The sequence below is a fragment of the Dermacentor andersoni genome, chromosome 9 (assembly GCF_023375885.2).
Source record: "Dermacentor andersoni chromosome 9, qqDerAnde1_hic_scaffold, whole genome shotgun sequence".
NCBI classification, from domain to species: Eukaryota; Metazoa; Arthropoda; class Arachnida; order Ixodida; family Ixodidae; genus Dermacentor; species Dermacentor andersoni.
The window spans coordinates 96,312,306-96,332,035 of record NC_092822.1 but is presented as its reverse complement, the minus strand read 5'-3'; the positions used below and the strand labels follow the sequence as shown (position 1 = coordinate 96,332,035).

The 19,730-nt window shown below is 45.2% G+C and overlaps 1 protein-coding gene across 2 annotated transcripts in view; it reads left to right on the top strand.

The window, feature by feature from the left end:
- Window positions 1-13,362, top strand: part of Nf-YC (nuclear factor Y-box C) — a 28,214-nt gene extending 14,852 nt beyond the window's left edge. For both annotated transcript variants that reach the window (XM_050176308.2, XM_050176307.3), the window contains exons 7-11: window positions 1,258-1,356; window positions 3,450-3,512; window positions 8,688-8,807; window positions 10,264-10,395; window positions 13,061-13,362. In XM_050176308.2, coding sequence (XP_050032265.1) covers window positions 1,258-1,356; window positions 3,450-3,512; window positions 8,688-8,807; window positions 10,264-10,395; window positions 13,061-13,210 — 564 coding nt within the window. In that variant the 3' untranslated portion in view covers window positions 13,211-13,362. The remainder of the gene's footprint in view (window positions 1-1,257; window positions 1,357-3,449; window positions 3,513-8,687; window positions 8,808-10,263; window positions 10,396-13,060) is intronic.
- Window positions 13,363-19,730: the final 6,368 nt, after the last annotated feature.

Sequence of the window (19,730 nt, the reverse complement as noted above, 5' to 3'; positions counted from 1 at the left end):
AAAGTCAAAGCAAGAACAATTAATCAGAATTTTGTTTCTTGTTTGCCTACACTAAATGTGGATAACTAGAAAGAGCGCAGAAAGGACTGCGGACATTGAAAGATGCAGCACGGGTGCTGACTCGCTGTTGCAAGTTTCGCTGTTTGTAGTCTTTTTTTCATACCGTTTGAAGTCCTTTAACCCTTTCGCTGTCAGGCGTTTCTGGCCGTGACGCACCCCCAGTGTCGGCTTGGTTTCAGGGAACGAGCATAACAGGGAATGAACATAGCAATTTATTTTTGATTATGATTGGCATACAAATAACATAGTCAATGCAATATGCACATTTCAGTGTTCTGCAGCTGTTGTTAGTAAACATCATCATCATCATCAGCCTGACTATAAAATCTGTTCAACATCCGAATCTGACGATGCGGAACCCTCTTCGTCTCAAGCGACTTTGTCCGAGTCGGAATTCAGCCACCGCTCCCATGAGCAGACGAACGTCCCACGCGCCGAGCCATCCGAAAGTAACCGCGCGCAGGGAGGATGCGCTTTCAGTCGCCCGCGCAACGGAGAGAAATGGGACGTTGCGTGATCAAGAAGACAGAGGGAGATGAAAAAAGGCTAAACAAAGTTCGAAGGGCTTTACGTTTACTGCGGCAAGTCGGAAGCGAGGGTGCGGCGAGAGAGCGAAAGCAGCAATCGAGTCACCCTTTTTGAAGAGGCAACGGCACGTGCGCCTGAACTTGACGCGCCGTAGCAGGCACACCAACAGAAGAAAAATAAAAACCTTCAAACCAGCGGAGATTACAGAACAACCCTTGAACCCATAACCACACGCGCGCGACGCATGATCCAGCGAACGCGGAGCCACCGCGCCACTCAGCAAAGAGAAAGTGGGGAGTGGCAGTCGCACCGTACTCTTCAGTACATGGGTTAACACAGGTCGGAGCGAATATACGAACTTGTAGAAAGAGTCAACAGATCGCGTGGCCAATCCAGGAGCGCCTGTTTTTGCGCTCAGGCGCGAAATTTTGAACGCACGATAGAGAACGTACCGGTACGTCAGTGACACCGTGGGGGGGAAGCGCGATGACATACCGGTACGTCAGTGACAGCGAAAGGGTTAACAAACATACCAACACGCCCACCTCCCAACTATTCTACACTGAATGTGATTGCAATGCCATCTCATCTTCATAACATCAGATTCCACAGCATTTCTGATGTGAGCCTGTTATGTGTGCCTGAACTCTTGCATCTTTTTCTCTGCAGATTCAGATAGTGCAGGCATCTGGCGGCAATGCACAGGCCCTGACCGTGCAGAATGCAGCACCTTCTTTTTCGATGCCCTCCGTGCTACAAGTGCAACAGGTCAGTTGGAAAAGTGCTTGTCTCACCATACTGTGCATTCAGAAAGCACGAGCTTGCAATGGCTCTCGATGCGATATTCAGGCCTGATTAGGAATCCGGAAAATCCATCGGCGACTGTATACAGTAAATTTCAAGTGGGTAATCTTTATGGGAACGTTTTTGATACAGCAAAAGTAAGACAGTTTTTATTTGAAAAATGCATTACATAACTTATCTTCACAGTAAAAATACACGTACACTATTTGCAAACTGTAACAGCGTTTTTATTGCACTTCACTCCGCATTGGAATCACCAAAGCTGTCATCCAGGTCTCTGGATGCTTCAACCACATCATGGTTCCACAACAGCAAGTCCTCGCAGCCGCGCCTGACCGCCTGCCATTATCGCGTGCATCATGTCGAAGCACTGTTTTTCGGCACCTGTTGTTCTGGCAAGCACACCGTGCCTCTTTCCTCGACCGTCCTGCTCATTAGCATGTCGAACTTTATCGGTGTTGTCTGATCAGCGTTTTCGTCTTGTGAACAGATAAACTCTCTGTCTTGCAGCAGGCTTATAACTCAACTTACGGCCCATCGCACACAGCTAAACCAAAGAGAGGCAGAAAAGCGAGCAACAGACACACGAATTTCACACTGTGCCCGACTATGCCAACCAAGCACCCGACTGCCCCTATTTCACTTGGACTCTTCCGTGTGCCGTGCCTGGCCGCATATTGCACACTCTCCTATCACGTTCGGTTGCTGTTGCCAAGAGCAGTTGTGCATTTCTTACTCTCTCAAGTCTGCAAGGTGCCTTTGCGCCGGCACCGGCGGCATGCTTCCCGCCAGTGCCATGGCTTGCCGTCAGCTCCTCCGTCATCAAACCCACCGCTCCTGCTGGTGTGCCACCACAGCATGTTGCTAGCATGGATCTGTAGGTTACACGAGTTGGCTGTAGAATTTCGTTTATGTGATTTTGGTGTTTCTCCAAGTGTCATTATTGAGCATATTTCCAACACATTGAAGAGGATCGAGATTAAGTGTGCTTGCTCTATGCACGTCTGTGTGTAAAATATTCTAGTCTGTCCGAAAAACTACAACACGACCGTTCAGTCGTGGGACTGCAGAGGACCAAAGTTGGGGGTGCGATTACTATGCAAGGGGAAACAAAAATCCAAATATTCAAGGGCAAATTTGGGGTGTGTTTAAGCGAGTGGGTTCATTACGCAAATACATATATGGTAGCAGCCAACACTGCAAGAACTGCAGAAGTAGTGCACTCGAACAAGTTTCATTCCATGTTTTTCGCAGTGCGGTTGTTTTTAATCCACAATACTTTTTATGGAATAAGTACTTCATACATTGCAAATACAACTTGTACACATAAGATGACGTGAAATCACGCATTATTTGTCTATCTTTATGCTTTCAGTATGCAACAAACTAATGTTGTGGTTGCATGCACCATGCTGTGGCCACTATCGGTTTCCCTGCTCACTTTAATCTAAGCGCCGGTTTAAATAATCCGAGCACCAGACTATTTGGTCCAAGTGCCAAATACTTAATCATAACGCCGACATATCCCAGCGCCAGCACAAGTAGGTCGTGTGACAGCAAACTTAATCCAAGTGCCAGTCAATTTAGTCCAGGCAAGAGACACAACAAGATTGAGAATCAACATAGCTGAAATGCTGACATACAGTTAGCAACAGATGACAGGGCTACTTTTTTGTGATCAGTGCTAATGTTAGAAAACGAATGACCTCAGTCACGCATTCTGACTGGACATTAGAAGCAAGGACCAGTGACATTTGATATCTCCATTGGCTCCATAGTGTGAACATGAATTACCAACTCAGTGGCGCTCACAGATTTCAACATTGAGTGGTTTCAGCGGTTGCTGAAAATGCATTTGTGACAGGAGCGTGCTAATATTCCCCAACTCCTAAAGGAGTTACTGATTTGAAGTGTGGCATTGGCACAGGAACTGAATGTGCCATACTTATATATAGGTGAACAGGCAATGCACTTTTATGCAACTCAGACCTCCTTCAATACGTCTTCGACCTCAGTTGCTTCTAGGCGAGCCTTAAATTCTACGTTTCTTCCTTTAGGTTGGCACCGCAGAGCAGCAGCAACAAGCTCAGCAACAACAGCAGCAGCAGATCCAACTGCAGGTGAGAGTTGTTCCTTCCTGCAGTTCCTCCCAAGTTTCCTTTTTCTTTTGCTTTTTTTTTTTTTTGCTTTGCAAGGTTTCGTTTTTAACTAAAGCAACAAATTTTGGAATTTATTAAAATGCAGAAGTGCACTTTATGCACACTGAAATGCCATAAATAACAGGATCTTTTTTACACACGTGCGTTGAAGTTACTGAAAGCTCCTGTAGGCCTCGCTCGTGTAGTCTTCTGCATCAATCAACCAGCACACTCTAGCACAGTTCAACACTAGGCTAACTTGTGCTAGTATCATCTGTGCTTAACTACCAAATTAACTTGGTGATTATACTGCTAGTCATGTGTCCTCCTGCGCCGCGCGCAAAATGATGCGCTGCACAAGACGAGACAGGCACAAGAGGTCGCATGTGACACCGTCAGCAGAAGTGCGCAGTGCCGAAAAAAAAAAAAAAGTGAGCAGAAAAAAAAAAATGAAGGCGGGGCCTTTGACGCATGCGTCACGCGAGCCTTGAGGTCCAGTATGCGAGAACACAGGGAGGGAATTTCGCTTGCGGAGGCTAGACGGGGTGAGTGGAGAGAGTGTCTTGCTTGGCAGTGGAGCTCGCCTGTAGAAATCATGGGTTCGCGGCACTGAGGTATTTCTCTCTTGGCTATTAATGAGCCGATTTGAAAAATTCGTGTGGCAGAACACTCCCTAGAGGACACATAACAGCTTCCAGCATGTAACTGAAATTTGCTATGTGGCCTAGTGAGGGGCCCTTTAGGGTCAGCTTTGCCGCAATACAGCTGTGTTATGTCGTAAAGCCTACAAACGTTGCAAAGGTGGTTTTCAGTTTGTATCCGAATGTATCGTGCAAGTAATTTTCTGCTTTGTTGTCACGGTTAGAAAAGGTACGCATTAGAATCAGGTAAATACCATACTCAAACATTGTAGGCTACTGTTACGGCTTGAAATTCTTCCTAGGGCAGGCCACAAATAGGCATTTTCAACAGGAGATGACGTGTGCCTAATGCATTCACTGTCCCTTGAAGGGCCCCTCACCAGGCCACATAGCGAATTTCGGTTACACGCTGGAAGTTGTTATGTGTCCTCTAGGGAGCATTCTGCCGCAAAAGCTTTTCAAATCGGCTCATTAATAGCCGAGAGAGATATATTTCAGTACCGCGAACTCACGATTTCAGCGATTACAAGCCAGCTGTCCTGCATGAACAGGCCACAACGTTCCATGGCCACCGTGGAGAAGGAAGAACTGAACTGAGTGCTTTCCTGCAACCATGGTTGCAGCCAAACTCTTCCATGCCAAATAATAAAGCTTTTAGAAGTTATGCAGTTAAACCTTGATATCACGAACTTCAGTATAACGAAATTCTCGATATAACAAAGTGCAGTTGAACATTTTAATAACGAAATCCTCGCAACAACGAATAAATACGTCCCGCTGGACACTGACATCCGGGATTTCCTCGGCATTCATGATGACGACGAAGCTATGCATAGTTAATCAAGCTGTGAGGCACGATTCCTGCATAGCAAGGTGAAGCAGAGCAAAATAGGCACCTTTTCTTCATTATATTTTGGTTCTGGAAAGTAATGGGTGTGCTTACTTGTCCATGGCTCCACTGCCAAGCGAGGCACTCTGTCCACTCGCCCCGTCTAGCCTCTGCAAGCGAAATTTTTTCCCTGCGTTTTCCCGTACCAGAGCTCGAGGATCGCATGACGCATACGTCACAGGCCCCGCCTTCATTGTTTTTTTCTCGCTTTTGTTGCGGTGCAGCGCATTTTCGCGCAGTGCACGATTTTGCGCCCTGCGCACAACACCTTACTAGCGGCATAAGTCAGTGCAACAAGAATACTGAGGCAGACACAAGCAGATCATAGAGCACGATCGCACGCTGGAACAGAGTAGAAAATGACATAGTTTCAGGGTCTGTGCGTGCGACTGCACAACGTGGGAATGTGAGACAAAATGGAAGTACATCTCTCTTGCTTTGGTGCGAAGTAAATCAAAAAGACACAGACATCAGGTTTGTGTATTTTATTATTTCTCTAAGCTTTAATTTGTCTGTTCAAGCAACAGATTACACAAATAACAGATGTTGCCATGAATAATTTTTGAGGTCACGTGTCACTGAACGACGTCACAGCACAAACACATGTACGTAGGCGCACTAGCACGTGTAGTAACCCTCTGGCTTGGAGAAGGGCAAAGTGTGTTCGGTTTGAAATTTCAGGTCTTTCCATGGCGTGTAGCGAAGTAATAATTAGTAGACACGATCGTTAGCACGCATTGTGTGCTCTGCGCTTGTCAGCTCAAAATGGCCAGACCTGGTGAGGGGCGCATTAATAAGCTCTGTCAAGACATGCTGCCACTAAAGGGGTCGCTATGGGGTCACCTAGGCGTCGGGCGCACTAACTGGTCAAGTCCGAATTATCCAGCAAAGGCCAATTTTAGAAATCGAATTAACAAATGTTTGCTTACTATTGGTCTGAAAAATATTCAAGGCTCCCAAGCTCGGCACCGGATGGGAGGCAGTAGTATCCACACCACCGGCACATTCGTGGTGTGGGAGGAGCCGTATACCGTCAAACTCAGTTGAATTGTGTTTTTTTATAAAACAATGTCCTGAACATTGTGAAGCTGCAATGTGGAAACCTAGCAGAATGTATGACTGCATTAAACGGAAATCGTATTCACTGGATAGATCAAGCTCTGTGCAGCACCAACCAGCATTACAAGCCAGCTGTCCCGCATGGACAGGCCACGACGTTCCATGGCCACTGTGGAGAAGGAAGAACTAAACTGAGTGCTTTCCTGCAACCATGGTTGCAGCTAAACTCTTCCATGCCAAATAATAAAGCTTTTAGAAGTTATGCAGTTAAACCTTCATATGACAAACTTCAGTATAACGAAATTCTCAATATAACAAAGTACAGTTGAACCTTTCAATAACGAAATCCTCGCAACAACGAATAAATCTGGGGCCCTCGGCAAACGTTCGTAGAGGTCAATACAATTGCCCCCTCTCACCAGCAAAGAATTTTTTAAAAGGTAGTCCCGCATTAACGAGTTATATTACATTTTTTTAGGCACATGAGCCAGTTGCGAACCCAAAAGTACGAAAATTGCAACAGCACACTCATTTGACAAGTCGGGCACATGCGGTTCTGCCTACAAGCATCGGCGTGGCCATTGCTGTTTACATTCGGTCGTTTACCACCCCCCCCCCTCTGGAAGCAGCATTTTGCTAGCTTATCTGTTGGCAACTAAGTAGGCATGGGACATCTCGCGTGAACGTCCTGCTGGGCACTGACATCTGGGTTTTCCTCAGCATTCATGACGACGACGAAGCTATGCATAGCTAATCAAGCTGTGAGGCACGAGTCCTGCATAGCAAGGTGAAGCAGAGCAAAATAGGCGCCTTTTCTCTCATTACATTTGGTTCTGGAAAGTAATGGGTGTGCTTACTTGTCCATTTTCGCGACAGCAAAATTCTCGCGAGAACGAAAAAAAATGTCCTTTCCCGACAATTTCGTTATTGCAGGTTTCGACAGTATTTAACATTTTATAACTTCTTGTCCCTGGAAAACCATGTATTTTGAACCTCAATATAATGAAGTGTGTTTATAGATAGTTTCAATATAACGAAATTTCACTTTGCTGCTGCCACAAAGGAATACTGAGACAGTAAGTGGAAACTTCTGCCTGTGCAGATGGTTAAACGGTTGAATTACAAGCAGTTGCTTGCAAGTGCACCTGTTTAATCACGCACCGCATGACCAAGCACGACCGTCGAAGCGAAGCAGTGTCGTGTTCCATATAAAGCCCGAGTGCAATAAGATACTATCGCACCTCACATGCTGTTTGATTTGGTGTGAGTGAAAGCGTGCGAGGGTGAGCCGAGAAAAATGGTGGCTCAGGGGAAAGGGCGGGAGGGGAGTGAGCTCGCAGTAGCATGTGTGAGAGGCGAGGGAGGGGAAAGGTTGGCACGCTTGGTCTTTTCTAGCACGGCATGGCTGTGCATGGCTGTCGGCGTGGTTGAGCGCATACACAGCCCACGTGCCCAGTTTTAGATGTCCTCCGCCACGTGTGCAAAGAGTAAGCGTGCCGAGGTGGTGTGGCATCCTATGTCTTCCTGCGCATTTAGCACTGGAGATTGTGTATTCTCAAGTTTTGGAGACGTGTTGAAGTGAGAAGCAGATGAAGCAGTCGCTTCCCGCTGCTGGCACTTTTCATGATAGCGTCTTCCCACTGCCAGCAACACTATCAGCCATGAAGGCGGAGTGGATGTGAAAGTGTGGCTGGCCTCGCTTCGTGTTGTCAGTGTGAAGATATCGTCGACACGGCATGAAACCGTATCTTCCGTCGCCAACTCTCATGTTACACAAAATTAATGTCTTTCACATTCAAATTTGCCTTTTCGAAAGGGGCGCAAAATTTTGCGCCCCTTTCGTGTAACAAGAATTCATTGGCAACTCTACTTATTTGTATTAACGGCTCAAACAGCAGCCATACATCTGCGCATCGCCATCACGCATGTCTCCCCGAATTGGTCATCCGCTGAAAGTCTCACGCCAACGTGCCCGTACGACTACATTTTCCAAGTCATTTTTCCTCCAAACAGCAAGCGACTGGATGACCTTCCCCATGAAATTGCAGCCATCACCTGTCCATCAACCTTCCTAGAAAAAGTTACATCCCACCTGTCGTCATGAAAAAAAATGTTTTACTTTCTCACGTTAACCCCTCCCCTTATGTAAAACCCCCTACGGGGGTCTTTAAGGAAATAAAAATGAAATGAAATGAAAAATTCAGTATAATGAAAATTTGATATAACGAAGCGAATTGCCGGTTTTACCAAGCTGATTATGTCGAGGTTTGACTGTGTTGACAAAAATTCACGTATCCACCTGTCGACATGACACACAGGGGCCTGTGCACACCAAACAGTAGACACGCATATTGATGAAAAAGTGTTCACCTAACAACCAGTCAACACCTCTGCAAGTTTGCTCTAAACATTCTTTTACTGGCCTCGAAGACAAATGCATTTCTGGCAATGAGCTTCCAAAAAGAAATTGTTGATTGCATGTTATATGAAGCTCGTTTGTTTTGTTGGTTGTGTTTGTTAGACTAGCAAAGTGGACTTGACGGCACTGCTATTCTGTCCCTGTTCCAGACCCAGCCACAGGTGGTCCAGCTGCAGCAGCCCGTGCAGACACAGCAGGTTGCGCAGCAGGGTGGCATCCAGATTGTGCAGCAAGTCATCAACAGCAATGGGGAGATACAGCAGATTCCGGTGGGTGGCACTCATCTTTCACAGCCAGCACTGCTGCTACATGAGAGTGCAGTCCGCTCACAGTGGCAACATTTATAGCCCGCTGTAACTGTAGGCTTTGTCCTCATCGTATAAGCAGAACGGTAAAGTGTGCAAGTTAGCCACTGTTATGAGTGGACTGCACTCTTTCTAGTCCCGGGAGGTGCTTGGCAAGTGGGCAGAGCCAAGCATCCTTTTATTCAAACAGCGGTGCGTAAACTTGTTGCTGTCCTGGATCTCACCATGCACATTGCTGTGCCCTGAATGTCATGTCCGTGAATTCAGGGAAAACACGGGGAAGGCAGGAGATGGAAATTCAAGACGATGAGCAAAACGAGAACAAGGTGAGAGCAGGTGCCAACGTTTCGACAAGTGGACTTGCCTTGAAGAAGACAAGTCCACTTGTCGATGATGATGATGATGATTATGATGAAAAATGTTTATTTGCTCTATTTTGCAGTGATTTTTGCGTCTTCAGATGGAGTCTTCCATCTTCTCTTCAGGGTCGGTTCCCCTAGTCCAGGGCTCCGCTGAGGGTAGCTGCCCTGCGTGCACTTGTCGAAACGTCGGCACTTGCTTTCACCTTGTTCTCGTTTTGCTCATGTCTGTGAATTGCTCTTCTCCACATGGTACTGCGCACGCCATTGGCGCAAACGACTAATTTTTGTGCTTTGAAGCATTCAAGCACACAGCAGAAATCAGTGACAATGTGTGTGCGAATCCGGCCTCTCTTTGGCAGCAGCAAAGGCTAGGTCACAGCCCATCGTGCAGGTTGCCAAACTGCACACGGTGCGAAGTTTCGTTAATTTGAACTTTCAAGTCGCTGAGAATTTGTTCCAGTAGAATAGAGTTCAAATAAGAGGCGCCCCTTTGACATAAAACAGTGATGCAGTGAAAGAGTTACTGCACACAGCCTCATCAAACATGCCTGAATGCTCACCAGCAGCTTTGCCACTTTTGTTTTTGGCGATGCCTTGGCCTCCATGTCATGCAATGTTTGGCGAGTGAAACAGCAAAGGAAGGAAGGGAAGCTTGGCTGGCACCAAATAGAAAACGACAATTGCAAGTTACCTAGCCGTGCAGTCTGCCATTCTTGTTAATTATGGCCGACAAGCAAACAAGCATGGGCAAATTGCATATGATTTTCCCCCTCACTGAAATGCACGTTGCCACGATGGGACTCGCAGTGTTAGTTTCAGTCATCACTGTTCTTCAGAATGTTGTGAAATTGAGGGAGCTCCGCTATGGTACTGTTTTAAAGTAGCAGCAGGTTTAGAGCTCTCGGCCGGTATTCCTTTCACTCGACTCCATCCCCATATTATCCACTGCCCACGACTGGCCAGTCCTGGTGATAACATGGGTGGAGCACCCCACTCGGACCACTGGAGAAACACAATTGGAACGAAGTTGTTACATTGTCCCACTCTCTCCGTTACAGATCCAGCTAACACCTGCGCAGCTGCAGTTGATCCGGATGCAGATGCAAGGACAGAGCACGGGTCAGCCCATCATCATCCAGACAGCACCCATCGCCCAGGCGGCACCGCAGCCCCCACCGCAGCAGACACAGGTGACACAGCCACAAACAAGCGCTGCATATATAGAGAGCATTGTCAGCTTTACAGTTGTCGGTTGTGGAAATGTGCGAAAATGCCAATGTCGCAGTGGAGGTGCCAGCTGCCGCAACTTTGGTCAATGGGGTATATACTATTACACTATGAGCTTCCAACCATGGATGCATAGTAAAACTTCACTATGATGAAATTGAAGAGGGAACCGAAACTACTTGTTTAGAACCATTGCACACATGGGGACAGGGGATTCATAACTGCGAACAAACAGGTTTCACCAGTGTGAGATTTTAAGTGCTAGTACCTATTGAAATTTAAAGAGGAACTCTTCATTATAGTTATACTATAGATTAGCTTGTTAAACCCACCTCTTTATAACGAAGTTTGACTGCAGTCATCGCCTGGATCTCCCATTTCTTGACTGATTTCAGACTGTGCTTTAGTTTTTCATTCAGCCATCCTATTCTCTGCTGCAGTTATATAGCAATGGCAACCAACAAATTATCTTGTCAAATAATTAGCCTACTGTAAATCTTCCTGTGTTTAAAACCTGTATACAAGGTTAACAGTGCTATAAAAAGGGGTCCTAAAAGTAACTATCATTTCTTTTGAGGATTTTTTTTTAATTCACATATTCCTTGCGCACTTGAAAATATATTTAAATTTACGGGTGCATGTTGCAGCGATACAGGGTGTCATCCTGCAGCAATATTAACACACCTTTAGGGTACAATAGGCTTGTCTCACTGCTTTATTCATTGTTCAGCAACTCTTGCGAATCGATGACCCTTAGTGCTTCCGGCATTTTCTTTTTGATCTCCTCCACATCTTGAAGATGCTTTCCTTTAAGCTCTCGTTTCAGTATTCGAGTTGAAAGTAAGTGGTGTATTGAAGCCTTCTTTAAAGCCTCCTTTACCAAATATAATGAAACTGTACAGCCTTGTTCTGTGTTTTGTGCTGATTTCAATAATGCAATCATTTTTATAATAAACCTATTAGTTCCAAAGTTAATAAAAATTAATTTTCTATTCTTTCCGGGAACAATGGTGCAAAGATTGCTCACCAGAATGTTGCTTTAGGCACACAGCTAGATACTAGGAAGAATAAGGTTAACAATGGCAGGAATACATTTTTGGTTATGACGAGTGTGAACAAATATACAGCGCTTCAAAGTGTTGTGTTTAAATATGTGGCTAATTCACTATTTAATGTAGAGCCAAGAAAAAAAAATAATTCGAATCAAAATTTCGAAAATCTCTTCATACCATTGTGTGCATTATGCATTTAGCTACAATCTGTAACAAAACCTTCGGGTGCCCTGATGGCGGAGACATCACTTCCAAAAGATTGCGAGGATTCCAAAATTTGTGTTTTGCAAAATGCAAAAAGAAGACAAATAATCAAGGCTCATCTTTAATCGCGTAGAACAAAAAAATAATGAAATATTTACATTGCGCGACAGGAGCCACCGGGGATATAATCAGTCTGCCTACAACTACCCAAATACCATTATTAAAAAAATTTATTCTACCGCGACTTTTTTTGTTTAAGACCCATGTCCTCCTAGAGTCAGGATACAGGGAGTTAGGAGAGGGCGAGACAAGGCAGTAGCATCATCCCATTGTTGTGGGGAGGTGATGTACAGGTGTCAAGCATTGTCCCGGTACACAAGCAGCTCGCCTGTGTTCCATGTGATTGAGAGCATAACAGTGCGAATTTTTTGACAAGGACAAGCACAGCAAAACGTTCCTCCGTTATGCGTTTAATCATGCAGTACCAGCTAGCCCCGCCTTTGACATTACTGTGTTCCACAGAGTGGAGTGTTTGCTTCCATCTGCACCACACAAACATTTGGGCGCTTTAACGTAAGAAATGCTGGTCAACTGTCTGGCCTTGCAGCACTAATTTGAAGTGAACAAGCTCTTTGATATCTAACATTCCCCAATAGACAACAGAAATTTATTTATGCACATTGTTCTTTGATATGCACTGCCGTAAAACCGACACAGACGGTGAAAGGGGCTTGAGTGGAAGCAATGCTTTGAGCAGACAAAACATTACACAAGAGCACTGCTTGGTCAACTGATAGAGACGATAGTGTAGTATGCACACCTAGCGGTACAGGTCAGTATTAGTTAACTCTTCCATGTCAATAAAAAATTCTGGTTATTTTTGGGTCCCCCCTCAATCGAAGTTGGCTCAGAACCAAAAAATCTAGAGGCTGTTAGCATAAAACTGCAACTGAAAGGACAGTTGTGACAACAAGCCCATGTTTTTGTTGCCTACATTGCCACTGACATACTTGCTTTAACAATCTGCAGATGCTAGGCACTCACCAAATGACGGCTTTTGCCTCTGTGGCTTTCTTTTTTATTAGACATGTGACACAAAAAAAAGGCTTCAGACAAGATGACACCAATCAGGGAAAGCAATAAGTGGCTATCACAAATAAAATTTAACTTGAGGTAAACTGTCCACCATTATTTAGCCAGCATGCTTTATCCTGGGTAATTACAGTCGATACTCTTCGAGGCAAACTGCCAACGCACATTGTCAGATAAGCTGACCAGTCTGGGAAGCCTTTTTAGGTCGAGTTTTTGTACTGATTCCGCTAACTTCTGTTTAGACAAACTTTAAACAGCTGCCTCTTTTTTTATCCTACAGACACTGTACCAGATCCAGCAAGCTCCAGGACAGCCAGCCTCAGTCTTCCTGGCTCCAGCAGGGGCAGTAGCAGGCACACAACAAGCCACCGTCCAGATTCAGACGCAGCAGGAGGCACAGGCCACCGAAGACGACGGCACGGACCAATGACAATTGAGGGCCCGTGGCTGTTGATCCCCCTTGTAAAAGCATTGTTGTACAGACCCGCTCCACCACCGCCAAAACTTGCCTTTTGTAGCACACCGTACTTGTCTTCTCGAATAAATGGGACAAGTGGCATCATCACCTTCACCACCTTGCAACCCTGCCTCGTTCTCTGTTCATTGTAAGAAGTGCGGTTATGCAGATCCATTCCATCACTTCGACCTGCCTTTCGTAAGGCATTGTCACCTTCACCACCTAGCCAACGCCACCCGGCATGAACGGCAGTCAGGTTGAATGCAAGTCCTACTTTTGACAGTTACTGGTGGCACCTTGATAAGCACAGACCAGGACAACTCCATGAGAGGTGCAACTGCACCAGCAGAGATGACGTCACATGCATGGCGCTTCAGTGTCACTGTGGTGCATAAATAGCCAGCAACAGCTTGGGAATTCCCGTGAAGTGCTGGGCACGCAAGAACGGCTGCAGAAATGTGCTGCGCAGTAAGATTTAAAAAAAAATGGAGGTCAAGGTCCTAATGCAATTGTCGTGTGATCTCTCAGCTGCAATGTGGGAGAAGGCAGGTAGCAGGCATGTAGTCAAAACATTGAGAGAGAGGCTGTGCAGCAAGAAGAGTAGCTAACCTCCTCGCACCTTTGCATTCCAACAATTCGCTTCTGTTTCAATGATTACACGCCTTTTACGTAATTGAAAAGTTATTGTGGTAGAATGCTGCCTAGGCAATGCTTAAATACTCCCAGTGTGTAACGAAAAATTTCAACGAAACCTCATGAGAGGCACATTGAAGTACTACAGTGAACTCTCACTTGAGTGAACTTCAAGGGACCGAAGGAAATAGCTCACTTAACTGAAAGTTCACTAAACTGAATATTCACTAGACCAACATAAGACATGGCATACAGAGTCAAAAGTTTGAAGTGCAATTCATGGTGCAAAAGACATGGCATCCACAGTGTTAGAAATGTGTGAAATGGAATTTGTACATATCAACAAGTACAACGTTCATAAATGTTATAATGCTGCCTTTCTCACTTAGAAAAGAAGTCTGTAATTTTCTTCTGCACTTGTACTTTTAAAGCACAGGAAGTAACAAAACTGTCCAAAGAGTCAATGTTTTTGTATGCTTCTGGCACAGCTTGCTGTTGAGGCAGAAAGTCTGTCAACTTTCCAATGTACCCTACAACCTCAGTTAGAATTATAGGGCTTGAAACTGGCTTGGCACTTGCCTCTTCTTCGTCTTCTTCGCCTCTTCTTCGAAAGAAAGAGACGACGACCATGCCGCAACTAGCCGGTCGAAAAAAACACACACCACGTGGTTTGTGGTGTGACAGATCGCCGCTTTGCTGTAGCGGCGCTGTAAGCACCAGCGATGTTACTTTGTTTATGGCCTCCGAGATTACATGCTTGCTCGTTTGTGCACATAATCTCGGAGGTCATGCCTCGTCGTTCGTTTTTCGCGCCGCCGCTTTGCCCCAGGGGCGCTGTAGCGACAGCGACGTTACATTGCCGCTGGAGCGGCGGTTTGGCGAGGGCGGGCATCGGTACTGATCGCAAAAATAAGCCTTGATCCTCTGCGCGAGTTCGTTAAACTGAAATATTGACTGTTCCGAAATTCGTTTAAGTGAAACAATTTTGCATAGAATCAATAAGAAAACTGCCGGGGATTTTTAAAAAGTTCGTTGTTCTGAAATGTTCGATAAACCGACGTTCGTACAACTGAGTTTACTGTATAACCAAATAGAAATTAAAAAGAAAAGTGCAGAAGACTTGGAGACTTCCTCGCAAGCTGAAAAAAACATGCAGCTTGAATGCATTGGCAGGTCTTCACTGTCCGCAGTAGGAACCATTTGCAAGCAGGACATGCAAGACGCGCCCAGTCAGCGGTCCCATCACAAGGTGGTGTTTACTGTGTTTGCGTCTACTCTCGACACATTTGCTTCACGAACTCGTGAATCTCTCACAGCAAGCATGTGTAGCGCAATGCAAGTGCAAGTGTATAATTTGCTGTTGTGAGTGCACGCTAATGTAACAGACACTGCGCCTCAAACACACTGCATATGTGAGCACAGCGGTATGATGTACAAAATCAGTCCAACGAAATACCATTGAGATTTGGTAGTGCATTATGCAACTACACTGAAACCTACACATAATGTGCACACACACAAAAAATTATCAGATGTGAAGGAGTGAATCTAAAATGCTTATTGCCAATGTAAGCGTTTAACAAAGCCTATGTCTGACATAATTGTGCATGGCCACACTGGAACACAAGAACAGTGCTTGTGTTCCAGCGCGGCCATGAGTTCATTACAGTGACGTCCTACTGTGCTGTGTTTGCTTGTGCTAAGCAGCCCTGGTGTAGTGGTCACAGAATACTCAACTTCATCGTTGATTTGATCCCAAGTAAGATTTTCTTGTCACGTCATGCCATTCAAAAACCAAAGTGACAAGCACAATTGACCTTTTTCTTAGCTCATAATTGCTGTTTGCACGAATATTAGTCCCCGAAGCAAGATCAATTTACTTACAGAAAGGTGTGACTTCCTCTAGCACAACACTATAGGCCAGGTGGGTGGCATTATATGAAGCTTTGAAATTGTGAATAAAATTTATTTTAGCAAAGTTACGGATATGGCGTAGATTGAGATCGGGGATCGAAAGTTGTGAACAAACACGTAATGGATTCTTTTAAAAGTGCACAGCTTTCTGATCTATTATGTTGCAGGTGCTGAAAGAAGTTGGATTTCATTTCCGTGAAACATTCTGTTGGTTATTGTAATGTTTAAACAACAAAATATAACTGTACCAAATACAGTAAACTCTCAGTTGTATGAACATCAGTATAACGAATATTTTAGAATAACAAACTTTTAGGAACTTCCTGGCAGTTTTCGTACGCATTCTATGCAAAAATCTTTCAGTTAAATAAATTTCTGAATAGCAAATATTTCAGTTGAACAAACTTGAGGCTCCTGGTGGACAGTAACACCAACTACAATTAGAAACTGCTGGCATTAATCAAGCCTATTCCCCTTTGCGGTGATGCGAGCAAGAGGAACAACGTGACGAGGTGTTCAACCCCGGGATGTGGACGGAGGTCTGTCACCAGCTGGATGTTGACAGCAACACTTTGTTTCAAGATTATGTACAGTGACAGTGAGCTTGTTACCTGTTCTGAATTATTAGATCTGGAAATTGCTTCCAGTGTTCGTTCCGTAGAAGAATGCGACGAGGAAGATGCAATGTCAGAGGCAGATTGAAACACTGTAACTCTAGCCGAGGCTGTAGGATGCCTTGGAAAGTTGTGCGACTTCTTGTCTTCGCAAAGAGAGAGATAATTTAATTGAAAGAAGGCAGAGAGGTCGGCCTGAGCTAAGGCGCTCTAGCCTGTTACTCTGCACTGGGGGAGGGGGATCGGGGACATAAAGGTGTGATGAGGGATGATGATGACATAGCAAGAGGGATGCGCAAAGGTGAAAGCAAGTTCAACACTCGGATGATAAACATTCACAAATGTCATCCAGAAGCCACTATCAGGTTTCCTACCAAGTCTGTAGTCACCAATTCGAGCGAACTTAAAAATAGAGGTGCTAGGACGAAGCTGGTGTGTGGGCCTCCCCTGAGTGAACAGCACAAGCGCCAAACAAAATCTTTATAGCATATAAAGAGCTGCGATAAGCGGCTGTAGCACGGCGAGCACTTGTAGGGCACTTTTAGTGGCCGGAGTCTCGAGACCACCGAGAATCATGCGCACTGACTCTATTAGGTACTTCAGCATTTTTTGTACACTCTCCTTCTCATTGGGTTCATCTCCTTGCTTGCCCGTAGTGTCACCGGTTTCATTGGCCCTATAATTCTTGGCTTCATGGCGCAGAGGACCACTAGTGCCCACTGGCATGGCCGTGGGCCTAGAGGGCAGCAAAGGCCATTGCGTGTCTGTGTCAGCCTGTGGAGGTGAATGTTTGCCACATGCTCTCGTCGACCTTGAATTATCAGTAGACGCCGTTACCGTCCTCGATGCACGCACAAGCAGCGGTGGTCGTGGTACCTGTGCCACGCTAGGTAGTTCTCCTGACATGGTTTTGTGATGCTTCTGTCACGAGTGTTGGTCACTTTGGCGAACAGATTTAGCAGCCTCTTTACGTGAAGATTGGTCTCTTGCCATTTTTCGAAGAATACGAACCTCTTATTTCATCTTCGGGCATTCCTTCGAAGTCGCTTCGTGAGAGCCAGTACAGTTGGGACATTTAAATGAGGACGCCTCACAGTCGGTGGTATCATGCTCTCCGCTGCAATGGGAGCAGGTGGCTTTGCTTCTGCAAACAGCGCTCACGTGTCCTATCTTGTTACATTTCTGGCACTGAATAGGCCTCGGAACGAATGGTCGTACTCAGTGTATAACGTAGCCCACTTTGACAGACGCTGGTAATGTCGAAGAAGCAAATACTAACTTGATACATCGGGAGTGCCCCAAGCGGTGAATCTCAAGAATGCGCACCGATGACCTCAAAAGACTCTTGAGGTCCGCATGCTTGATTTCAAGCTCCACGTCGGAAATCACTCCAGTTGTTGTCTCCTTCCCGTAAGTAATAAAGGAGCGGACGGGGATTGCGCTTAATTGTGGAATGGTCTTTAACTTCTCAAGTATTGCATAATTTTTCACATCTATTGTCAGGATGTTCTTTCGAGCGTTGATCCTGATCTCGTTAATTTGCCCAGGGGCCACACTTTCGAAATATTTGGTTAGAAACTGCCTGCTAAGGGAGTTCATGCTGTGCGACGTTGAGAGCGGCACGTAAGAAACCACATTCTTGCTCACTCTGATGCGATGAAGTCACCTCAGTCAACATACGGCGCATCTTCTTCATACGGTGGCCCTTGACTATGGTGTATTTGCTGTCAGAGTCCATGGCTTCTGGCATTGAGCTCACCCAGGAATCGAGCTGGTCCGAGCTTCCAAAGGCACGTCGTCCAAAAATGAGCGATGAAGTAGATGACTGACCTTGTTCAGGTGGTCATGAGAATATCTTCTTGCTCATCCTTGATGAAGTAACTCTCACGAAAATGGCAAGAATCTAAAAAAATGCATAACAGCAAGAGGCCCAGAGTACCAGTGAGCTCTGGGCACTTCTTTCTCCTTGTCTTAACAAAAATTTGTGCCAGAGGTAGGGCACGAAAACATAAGACTCGCTGGACAGCTGTGTTACTTCTTGTGCTTTAAGAGCACCAGTGCAAATGAAAATTATAGATTTCATAATTTTTTTTTTCAGAACAAGATGGGCAGTAATGTAACTGTTATGCACTTCGTATATATTGATGTACTTAACTGCATAAATTGCATTTCGCACTTCTGACTCGTCTGCTGCGCCCTGTACTGTTCCATATTCTGGTGAATATTCAGTTTTGGGAACTTTCAGTCAAGTGAACTATTTCCTGGGATCCCTAGAAGTTCACTCAAATGAGAGTTCTCTGTAAAAAGAACTTTATCAGAGGTGCCAGAACCTCCTGTACAAAGTTGCATTGCACGCGGAGTACTTGGTATACGAAAGCCAAGCTCCTTGAAGCAATCTTCAGTTTTTTTTTTTTCAGTTGGCGAAACGGTTGTGCGCACAACTTCAGTATGCTTTCTGGGTTTTGTCGATTAAGACTCAAAATGCACCAGAATTTCCTATGGTATTATATATCACATTTTCAGCTAACCAACAGTCCCACAAGAGTAATTATTCCTGAAAACAACAGAAATGCAAACTGTGCTTGTAGAAAATGCTTCGTGGAAGCATAAAAGTGACTGCACCCAATCTGGGTTATCACTTCCTTCTATCTTACAGTTTTAGCTTAGCGTACGCTATAATATAGTGGGTCGTTACTGCGCATGCGTAGAACGCTGAACGATCCATAGCATAGAGTGTACATATGCTATTTTTTAGATTTAGCATTGTCGTCTTTGCATGGTTTGCAGGAAACATGGCGGCGGTCTCGTCTGCCCGCTTCGAATTGAATTTGCCGTTCTTTGAGTAAAATTCACTTCGTTCGTAGCAAATCACTGTATAAACAGCTTTCGCATAGTCTCAGGCCACTTTGACGACAGAGTATTATGGAATTTCTGAGATAACTTCTCGTTTCAGAAGGGTCGAAGCCTAACGAAAGAAGCATTCGAGATGTCAGCTCCACCTATCGCTGCAATTGGGAGATAGCCCCAACGACGGCATATGGCCTCTGAGATCCAAAGAGCTCACAGGGCAACTAAAACTATAACAAATGTGTGCTGCTTAGTGTACGCTACACTATAACTGTCTCTAGTCACCACTTTAATGTGACAAGAAAAAGAGCATTGGAACTACCTCTTCAAAGACTTGCCCTGAGCTAAACAGAACCTGTTAGTCTTTCACTTGATGGCTCCACTTTGGGATTCAGCCACAGGAATAATTGCACCGCCACACGAAAATTCCTTACGGAATCTGACCGAATGTCCTGTTAAAATTCTACGTTCTGTTTCTTTGAGTA